General features: G+C 40.8%; 1 protein-coding gene across 5 annotated transcripts in view; it reads left to right on the forward strand.

The window, feature by feature from the left end:
* The window catches only part of LOC122001456 (cytochrome c-type biogenesis ccda-like chloroplastic protein 1), a 37,780-nt gene extending 34,742 nt beyond the window's left edge, over positions 1-3,038 (forward strand). For 4 of the 5 annotated variants that reach the window (XM_042556204.1, XM_042556201.1, XM_042556202.1 and 1 more), the window contains exons 11-12: positions 2,414-2,460; positions 2,732-3,038. In XM_042556204.1, coding sequence (XP_042412138.1) covers positions 2,414-2,460; positions 2,732-2,807 — 123 coding nt within the window. In that variant the 3' untranslated portion in view covers positions 2,808-3,038. Of the gene's footprint in view, positions 1-2,413; positions 2,467-2,731 lie in introns of those variants that run through there. The other variant, XR_006117375.1, reaches the window with a different exon arrangement.
* The last annotated feature ends 8,465 nt before the right edge of the window (positions 3,039-11,503 follow it).

Consider the following 11,503-nt stretch of genomic DNA (forward strand, 5'->3'; position numbering starts at 1 on the left):
GAGAAAGATCAGAAAAAAGTTTAAAAAAAATGACTAAGTGTTGTCCATGTCATAGTCGAGCGGCGACTCTAAACCCTAGTATGTCCAGACAGGAGAAATCAGCTTCTTGACAGATAGCAGGAACAACGAATGTTATAGTCGAGCGGTGACTCTAAACCCTAGTATGTCCGATTGGGTAGAAGAATTGTAGAAAATGCTAATTGTCCAGTCAGTCGGACTTGCAGCCTCCTTCGACTAGACTTGAGTGGAAGACTTGTGATACAATGGTGAAAAGGGGCCCCACCAAGGAGGGTCAAAGCGAGGAAAAACGACTGACGTGGTGGTCAAAGCTAAAACAGTCAAAAGCCCAGGTCCATAGATCAAGCGAACTTGGCCGAACGGGCCTCCAATGCCGGTTGGACGTAACCGCCCGGACGACCATCCTCTGAAAACTTACGATTGGGGTTAAGAGCCAAATAATAAATCTCCCGGATCACCGTCCCTACCGATCGGACGACATGTCTAGTCGAACATAAGACAACCCTCATACAACAGGAAAGCCGAGTGAAGAAAAATAACTTTATTCAATATGACCGAGCTGGGACATCCTTGTCAAGCGTCTTCCGGTCGGCCTACAGTGGGACCCATCTACATATCCCATCGTATCCTTTTTGAAGTTTGTGCAACTGACAACATAGCATGTCTAGCAGGCAAATCGTACTTTAGAAGCTTCCATCCTGTCACATCAGAGATTTGTGTACTCGCTTAAGGAAAGGCGTCATGGACACTTTTTGACTTGTCTTTTCCTAGGACGCTTTGGAAAATGTGTTCACGCTTTGAGATCCGTGCATAGACGTGATGATACTATAAAAGGGGGTTTCTATCCACAGACGGAGGTATGCGATTTCTTGTTATTCTATACGCTCTAGCTATTATTCTTATTGTTGTTCTGAACCGAGGACTGACTGGAGTTCGAGAATTCCTTCCCGACCCAGTACTAACGCTATTGGTTTTGCAGGACAACGAGGAGTCTCCATTAAGTCAACCGCAGAGTCACATTCCCAGCCTACCGTCTTCTCTGCTTTTGGATAGGATCAATTATCAATCGATTAAGCTTGGTGATTAATTGATTGCTGATTGAGCAACGAAATATCCTAGAATGTTTCGGGAATTAGGGTTTGGGGTTTGACCAATCGATTGTTGGTTGAGAAATTAAATGTCCCAAAGTGTGTTAGAATTCGGGGTTTGATCGGTCAATTATTATGGTTCTATCCACTAGGGAACTAGTCTATTGTAGCAGCAAAGCGTCCCCTCGGGACGGTCTAGTGGCTAGCACATGAGGTGTTACCACCATGAGGTCTGGGGTTCGAATCTCAGCAAAGTCTAGGTAAATGCCTCCCATATGTGCTAGTTATTATTTCAAAGGCTAGTAGCCGCCCGTGATTTATCTCCGTGTTGGCTCTGAGACGGGTTGGCGGGGGCGCTAGAGACGAGTGGATTCGCCTTTTGCTACCATTGTAGCAGCAAAGCACTAAAATGCACTTGTGGCCAAGTCGACTATGTAAGGTTCTTGTTGAGATGGAAAGTAGAAAAGTGTCGTTGCTACGCGACAATGGTTGAATTGGACAAAGCAATTGACTTAGATAGTACACACCAGTCGACTAACCAATGATAGATCAGATTACAATAAAATAGAGCTAGTTAAACTTTATTAGAAGCCTTGTATGTCATAGTTAGCATCTTTTTGTAATCCATTGTAATCCTTGTGCTTGTAAGAAGAGGTTTCTTCAAATACAATAATTGGCCGAGAAGAAGAAAGATAGTAGATTTGCAGGAGTGATCCATTTACACATCATATGTCGTGGAGTCGTCTTGGGCACGTAAACATCCATTGTTAGAGATTGTAATTGTTTTTCTTGTGTATATTTTATTCCCCTATAGAAATTGTGTTTGTGACCTTACTATCAATAGCAATTGTATTATAGAATTGCATTTATAGGATTAGGTTCTACTCTTGCCCGCCCCCCAACCCATTCCCAACCCAACAAAATCTGTATCTTTCATTTTTGAACTTCTGGAATTTTCAGAATTTAATACCTTTTGAATGAAATTGGAGTTGAATTGATCATTACCATAGAGGGATATTTAAAAAAAAAAAAATCCCATATCAGTATTTATTAGACCATTATACATTACTAAGCTAAGTTTGATCATTCGAAATTGTACAAGCTAAAAATGTCAGCTTTGTGGTGACTATATCCGTGTCTTAGATCATCATACACAGTTCATGTTATCTAAGTTGCGTAAGGTTGTTGTGGAACTACAGTTTTAGCACTTTCATCAGTAGTTAATTTTTAACGCATGAAATGTTCCTTAAAGTCATTGGTTCTTGCCTGGCCATCTTCCAGTATAATAATTAACAGTTGCTTTGCAGAATTTGCTTTCGTTTCGGAGGTATTCAAGTTGGATAAACCCAATGAGGTACGAACATTTTCTTAACACAATTCAAGACGTTATAATGTAAACTTGCTTAGCGCTAAAGCTAAATGAGTAGTACTGTCATCTTGATGCTGGCCAAAAGATATGGGAAGATCCTTCATTAACTTGATTTTCTAGAAATAGTCAGCATGTTTTTTTTTTAGTATCAATTCGTTTCTTTAATTTATCCAATGTGCTTTATTCAATCATAGATTTGAAGTTTTTTCCTTCATCATGAAAAATTTTCTTTTCTTTATCTTGTTTTCCTTTGCAGTGGAGCACTTTTACTTGGAGGGGGTATTTACACCTTATTAGATAGATTGTTTCCTGCTTCATCAATGGCCATGTGATAAGTTCAAACACAGAATGGACGCCGGGCAATCATTCAGGCCGTCTCTACTTTAAGGATGAAATTAAACTACTTGTACAGGAACTAAATAGCCATCACAGCATTTGTTTCTCAATTTTGGTGGCGTAATAAGCATACCAGATGTTTAGTTAATCATCTACTTGTTATCTTAAGATACTGTACTTATTTAATGGCTAGAATGAATATGGAAATATTGATCCTTCGCAGTTCACTTAACCAGACTAACTAGCTGGAAATGTTTCAGTTAAAATTAATGATGTGGATAGGGGGAAGGCAATCTTCCAAATAATGTTATTTGACAGTCAAAGTTTAAGGTTTGCCAACTTTAGTCGAGTCGATCAGGATATCAGAGACCACCTCATGGAGCTTTACTTTTCTACGTCCTCGCGATTGGCTCACAAAGATCTACTCTCCTATATCCTCTCGATCAAATCTCCATTTCATGGGGCTTCGCTCTCCTATGTCCTCTCAATTGCCTTATAGGCTCAAGGGGTTCTTCTCCCCTCAATTCCCTATAATATGGACAAGTATATAAGTAGATCCGATAGTTCATGATCTGATATTGGGCCTCCGGTCTAACCTATTAATTTACTATTTGGTCTAGTCCAAAAAATTCAATAGAGAGTATTCCACAATTAATGCTACTTATGGGATTGTCAGAGGCACGTAGACCCTATCTTTGTAAAGAATATAGGATATCAATAGCGTATGATGATGAGATTGCACACTACACCAGATATACACAGATTTGACATAACTCTTATGTTAATATGACATTTAATTAATGTGTGGATTATAAAGACATTATAAAAGGGTCTTGCTCTCGCGGGCGTAGGAACATCTTTTGCTTCACACATGCTATTGTCCATCTTCTACATTTTTCTCTATCTCACGACTTGAGCGTCAGAGTAGTTACGCAGGGACCCCCTTGGCCTGCTTGTTAACGCTCATTTCCCTTCCACCTTGTGATCTTGTAGGTCTTTTGAGGTCAACTTTAAAGCCTTCTCACCGATAACCCCCCTTCTTTTCCTTCAAGGTATTGTTGTGGTCAACTTCGAAGTCATCTCGCCAGTGGTCCTGTTAGTATTAGCTCTAAGAGTCAATTATGAGATGATTGACACATCCGGATTAGAATCCTTGAGTTAGACTCAAGTGAATTCAACCATATGGATTCAATTTAATCCGATTGTTAGTATTAGCTCTAAGAGCCAATTATGAGATGATTGACACATCCGGATTAGAATAATTGAGTTAGACTCAAGTGAATCCAACCATATGGATTCAATCTAATCCGAATTAGACTTGAGTTAGACTCAAGTGAATTCATTCACTAAAGAGAATTAATGGAGATTAATGAAGTGTTAATGGCCTTAATGGAGTGTTAATACTCATTAAGTCTCATTAAGTGAATTAATGCTTATTAAGTATTTTCATTGGATGAAATACAAAAATATTTTTCTTTCATTTTTGAGTGGGAATTCATTCTTCTTCTTTTCCGCTTTTTCTTTGGTTGAAACTCATTAGAGGGTTGCTAACACAACCTTGAGTGTTGATCTTCTCTATTTTCTTGTGTTTGTGTGGATACCGAAAGAGGCACAGACACGTGATCGTACTGAGATCCTAACTGTTGGGAGATCGAGTACACGCATTAAAGGTATAACTCCATATCATGTTAAAACTTAGTATATGTTATCTTCCTTCGCATGAATCTTCTAATAGGAACTAGATGTTTTCTGCTTTGCTTTTTGCGTGTTTAGCTCCCTAGTTCCTTACAGGTCCAACTTTCGTCGATTTTAGACAGGATCAAGTTTGGTACCGTTTGTGGGAACGTACGCCTGATCTGAAATGTGAAAATGGATAATGCCGAAAAGTTTACAACTGTTACCTTACCATAAGAAGACTTTGATTTGCTAGTGATGGCCAACGCGCAAGCTTTTGCACAAAAACAACAAGCAACGAATCATGCTTCCTCAAAAGCACCTGTAATATGATTCGAAAAACTACTAACTGCTGACCGAAGATCCAAGCCAATGAAGTTGACTAAATTCCCTAGAGATCTGATTCGAACGCCTAGAGAAGATTCCGTCAGATCCGAGCTGTCTCACGGATCCTTTGCTGGAGATGCGCCTCTCCGAGATCGGAAGTGAGGGAAAGCACTCGCTTCTAGCAACTCACCTGAGCGGCTAAGTATTTTTTTCTCTCAGGGGATCCTCGAAGATAAGCTACCCAAACGATTTCAACCTCCGCAAATCGAAGAATATGGTGGCGCGATCGACCCCAAAGACCATCTCTGTAAGTTTGAAAATGTCATTCTGTTGCATCAGTACACAAATGATATCAAGTGATGAGTGTTTTTAACAACACTCTTGGACTCGACACAAAGGTGGTTCAATCAACTCCCACCGGGTTCTATCTCATGCTTCAAATATTTCAAGACAGTCTTCCTCCATCACTTTGCTAGCAGCCGAAGATACCACAAGACTATATTGAACTTGTTCGCCCTCAAGCAGGGGCCTAAAGAAACATTGAAAGCATATATCAAGTGATTCAATCAAGTCGTTATAGATGTCCTTTTGGCCACCATCAAAATATTGGTCAGTGCCTTCTCTTAAGGACTCATCGATGGAGATTTCTTTCGTTCCCTAGCGAGGAAGCCCCTTAAAGAATTTTGATAGTCTGTTGGGGTGGGCTGTCAAATATGTCAATGTCGAAGAAGCCTAAGTCGCCGAAAAAAGGAGGTTGTTGCTCCCATCCCCTCCTTTCAAGCAGAGCGCAAGGCCCCCTCCACGCCACATAGAGCACCAACCGAGTCACCCTCAGCTCATGAAGGGAGAGTAGTCTAGCATGTGGAAGTCGCTCAGGCCTCATTTGTCGAGCCCCATTGGTGGATACTCACTTTTTGTACATATCTCTTGGTCCACAAAAAAGTGGACCAGGGGATGGTCCACTCCCAATTGCGGCCGGATTGTAATTATGATCCGGTCGCAATTGGTTGCGATCCCTTTATGGGTTCATCGTCCTCACCAAGTTATAGTTTGGGTCAGAGCGGGCACCCGGAGGTCGCCGGAAGTGGGGAAGTGTCTAGGTTGCTTGGCGCTGAGCAGGGGGCGGCTTTCGGCTGCCCGCTCTGACCCAAACTATAACTTGGTGGGGACAGTGAAGCCATGAAGGGATCGCAACCAATTACGACCGGATTGCAATTACAATCCGGCTGCAATTGGGAGTGGACCATCCGTTGGCCCACTTTTTTGTGAACCAGGAGATCTGGTCTCCAAATCCAAAACTCACAACACCAATAACTGTTACCAATATGCCTGAGAACTTCCCTGAGTAGTTGAATAGAGCCATCAAGGTCAACAAACCCCCTCAAATTGCACATCAACTGAGTGGGCCTCCAGCGTCTAGTCCTAGGTTAGCTGATCAGCAGCCTGATGCTTGACAACAACAAGGTAGCAAATGTTAGGGAGCCTGATGGATGTGTGCATATGACATATTTCACAGAAGCGCAAAGGAAGCAAAATAATAAAGTACTTTATTACATCACATGCATACATGATATAACATACCAAACATAACCACATAATAAAAATTTTTGATAATTAAATTATACCTGACGAATCACGCAAAGTGGAAATGACATTAATCAGCGACGCTATGAAGCCTTGCCTCTATTCGGATCCATGCTGAGCAATCGTCGAGATGACTTCACAAAGCCACGAGTCTTAATTTTATCTTCAGTACTAGTCGACGAACAGAGACAAGTTCTCTGAGAGAGAGTCCCGACTCAACTTTGTGCTCGGTGGTGAGGGTAACTCGGCTACACAAAGAGAGGGAGAGAGTAACCAAGAAGGGGGCTATTGTACGACCGAAAACCCTGCTAGGGAGGTACGTTGCACCTCACTAGCAGTGTACATCATGATGGTGCAACGTACCTTAAGGAGTCGAGGTTTCGGTAGCAACAATTATTTTATGGAACAAAGCTCGGAGAGGTCGGAGGACCTGTTGGGTGACGACAGATAGAATTTGTCTACTGACTCCTTGGCTATGGATGGTGGTGCTTGGCTGGAGAGGCTACTCCGTCGTTCTGCTGGCCAGTGGGAGGTAGTGGCTAGACGAGCTACGTAGCGGACCAAGGAGGACTTTCCTCCTTGGTGGTTAGCGGCACAAAGAGGATAGGAGAGGGGAAGGGAAGGAAAAACCTAATGGTTAGGTTTTCTCGAAGAGAATTCTCATTGTTTCTTTCTATCCAAGATCTATTTATAGATCTTCTAATGGGTTTAATTAGCGAATTCAAACCCGTTACCGTAAACTCAAAGTCCAAACCAATAGCCTTAAGTTTTGTTCAAGACTAAATCATGTTGGTTTAAAATCAAACCACTTGGTTCAATAACTAAACATCTTTTAATTAAAACCAAACTAATTTAGTTTATAATTAAACCATAGAAGATCCAATTTGTCTTAAAAAGATATGGCTCATCTATCTGCGCTTCTTTTGCGATAAATATCTTTCCATATTTGTCATTCATTTGGACAAAACCAGACTTAGTCTATCTAGATTTGAGAATCCAATTTTTTAACTTGTTTTTAAGTCTTTTGGATAAACTTGTAGTGTGTGTGACTTAATAGGTTCCTGGTTATGTTGGTCATTCGTAATTAACAACTAATTATGAATAGATCATGAGTGATATCTAGTAGTACATCATGATTCTCAATTAGTCGAAAGATCAACGGTTGATCTCAGAACCACTTCTAAACCTTTCAGGAGCTATAGTCAGTCGTGTCTTGTTCCTTTCACTTTTCTTATACTCACTTGGTTCAGGACATGGTCTACGTGTCAGTCCATACTAGGCTGATTACATCACACCTAATCCAAGTTATACTTCCTTATCTTGTGGATTCAAATTACTCAGACATGTATCTAAGAGTACCATACTCTTAACATGTAATACTTTGGTCAAAGACTTTAAGTAATTATCCTGATAAGTGACCATAGGGTATATGTCTCCTTATGAAAGGAACGATGAATCCACTATGGGCTCTCCAAACACTTTCAGATACTTTAACATATACCCAATCATCTCATACCCACACTTCCATGGAGATGTATCGACTAGATGCCGAAGTATAAGTTTCCATGACTACGGTGACTTGAATACCTTAAGTTGAAGGAAACTTGCACATAAGTTGCAATAAGATCTTTATTGACATATCCATATATGTATAGAATCATATGAAATCTCATGGCAAGTCACTCGATGAACTAGTTACCCTTATAACTTGCATCTACATTTAACTCTTGACATCCCAATATCTCCCGCTAGTGAGGAACATCTGCTTGGATAAACCAAGGAGTATAACACCTGATATTCTCTCAGAATTGATGATGTCCAAATTTATCAATTCATCGAATAGGGAATATTTCAGTACATTTATAATTGCACATGTACATTAGTTGTGATCCAATCACAATTTCTCTCATGCTATGAATTGTATTATGGACATTCAGTAAATAAGTTTAAGATCCAATTATATACATTAAGAATATACACTCAAATAGTAAATATTTATTTATCTAATAAATAGTATATTTCATAAGGCAATTTTCTTAGAACATCTCTCAAATATAACATTGGAACTCACTACCCGAATAGATGTACATAACCCTCACAGATCCGACAAGAAGAAAACAAGAGGAATAACATCCGGGGAAATGTCAATATAATCTATGTAGGCCCTACTAATAGAGATTCCCATCAAGCACGAAAGTCGTATGGTCATCAACTAGAGATCCATAGACTCAAATGGAGGGCTCCCAGATTGGCTTTGAGCCACGAGATCTCGTGGGGATAGAAGTACCTCATGATGCCCTGATCATTAAGGCTGTTATCACCAACTATAATGTGCCTAGTATTTTTGTGGACACGAAGAGTTCTATAAACATCATCTTCAGGAAGATATTCGGCCAGTTGTAGTTTGACCAAGAGGAGCTTTAGCCCATAATGATGACTTTGTTCGGATTTACCAGGTATGAAGTATAATTGCTCGACCAGATCAATTTCTTTAGAAGCAGAGCCCCTGATGAGAACTCAGAGAACCGCCTTCATAGAAGTAGACGCTCCCTTTGCATATAATGTCATTTTGGGGAGGCCCACTTTGCATGAATTTTGAGCGATTGTCTTCACTTTCTACAAAAAAAAATTAAATTTTCAGTAGAAGATCAAGTGGACGAGGTGAAAGATGACCAGCTAGTGACTCGGAAATGTTACGTGGACATCATCAAGATGAAGTCACGCAAAACCCTCAAAAGGTAGATCTGCTACTTAAACAACCCCCTAGTGCCGGTCTCACCTTGATTGACACTCAAGATTCAACAAATGGAGGTGCATATCAAGGAGCAGGAAGAGATACAAATCCACCTTGATTGGACGGAAGGGTCTACCAAAATTGCAACAGATCTCCCTTCAGAGCTCAAAGAGAGTTTGATCACGTGTTTATCATGCAATAGAGACATCTTTGCATGGTCACTGTAGGAAATCACCGGAGTGTCTCTCACTATGATGGAGCACTGACTCCACACCCTCCTAGATTCCTGACCAGTGAAGCAAAGGAAAAGGGACATTGACGCCGATTGTTGAAACCACAAGCGCATGGTTAAGTTGTCAAGTAATAAAAAATATCAATCCATCGGGACTGTTGATTGAGTACTAGTTGTTAGTGCAGGGAGCACTAGACGATCAAACCTATATTTTGATAATAGCAAAGGGTTCAAAGTTAATTTGTCTTATTGTTTAACAAGTATGACTGAACTTGCAGGAAAGTCCTAAGTTGTCTTAGGTAAAAGTTCTAGTGGATTCTAGGCAGGTGGATAGTCCTAGTTGCGGTTAGACAACGAAGTCTTAGTTCGGGGACTGAATGACATACTACTCATTGGGAAGGACATCCCTATGCTTCAGTCTATCAAGACTTGGCTAGGGAGTTGCTTCTCAATGAAGGACTTAGGTGAGGCATCCCGCATTCTAGGGATACAGATCTATAGAGATAGATCTAAGAGATTGCTTGGCCTAAGTCAGAGTACATACATTGACAAGGTACTCCTTCGGTTTGCCATGCAGAATTCCAAGAAGGGATTTCTGCCGATGTCACATGGCGTGAGTCTTTCGAAGACTCAAGGTCCTTCTTCTAGAGAGGAGAGAGACCGCATGGATCAGATCCCTTATGCCTCAGCCATAGGATCGATCATGTACGCTATGCTATGTACTCGACCTGATGTCTCGTATGCTTTGAGCATGACGAGTAGATACCAGTCAGATCCAGGTGAAAGTCACTGGATAGCGGTCAAGAATATTCTTAAGTACTTAAGAAGGACTAAAGAATATTTCTTGATATATGGAGGCAATGATGAGCTAGCTGTAAAGGGTTACAGTGATGCTAGCTTCTAGACCGATCAGGATGACTATAGATCGCAGTCGGGGTTCGTATTTTGCATAAATGGTGGTGCCGTCACCGGAAGAGTTCAAGCGTGATACAAGATGATTCTACAATGAATACATTCTCGCATCGAGGCGAAAGGAGGCAGTTTGGATCCGCAAGTTCATCACTGAACTTGGGGTGGTTCCTAGCATTGCTGACCCCATTGATCTCTATAGTGACAACAATGGAGCTATAGCACAGGCGAAGGAACCTCGCTCACACCAGCGGACCAAGCACATACTACGGCGCTTCCATCTCATTCGAGAGATTATCGATAGAGGAGATGTGAAGATTTGCAGAGTACCTACAGAGGCTAACATCGCAGATCCCTTGACCAAGGCTTTGGCACAGAGGAAGCATGATGGTCACACTAGGTCATTAGGCCTTAGAGCCTATACTGATTGGCACTAGTGCTAGTGGGAGATTGTTAGTTAGAGCCCTAGAGCCAATCATTTGATGATTGTATGGACTCATTGTATCATATTCTTGTATATTAATAAAGGCATTTGTTTGGTTATTATACTTATTTATATTAGTGCCAAATAGACTAAGTATAATAGCGTCCTTGAGTAGAAGGTTCTTACCTATATCAATCGATTGGTTGAATCGATAGTGAGATGATATAGGGAACACTACTCTAAATCATTCCTAGTCGAGTATTAACATTCAGGGATAATGTTAATACAATAAGACTAGCATGTAGGTCAGCTCGATGACTTGATCTCACATGTCATGGATATAGAGATATCAAGCTGACACATGGGTATGCATTAGAGAATGTATTGAATGCCCCGCCATGAGAAAGTATCATGGATCGTTATATGAGTGTCATATACTTTCTCATGTGGCTATTAGTATGACTATTAGTCCTTAGACCTGAAGTCACCATGGATCCCTACATAAGGAGTTATGTACTTTGGTTTCGTCAAACGTCACCCGTAACTGGGTGGACTATAAAGGCGATTACTGGGTATATAACGAATTATGTAGAGGGATGTGAGTGATGTAGATGGGATCTATCCCTCCCATATGACGGGAGCGACATCGGTATTCTTGATAGAGTGAGACCACTAAGTGCATGGCCATGCCCAAATGAGTCAACATTAGATGTTGAGCTCATTTGATCGAGTGAGTCTACTTGGAGTTGAAGATTTAGATTGATTATAGGATGACACGGTCTATGCCTCATATTGATCAATCTAGATG

The sequence above is a fragment of the Zingiber officinale genome, chromosome 7A (genome assembly GCF_018446385.1).
Source record: "Zingiber officinale cultivar Zhangliang chromosome 7A, Zo_v1.1, whole genome shotgun sequence".
Classification (NCBI taxonomy): Eukaryota; Viridiplantae; Streptophyta; class Magnoliopsida; order Zingiberales; family Zingiberaceae; genus Zingiber; species Zingiber officinale.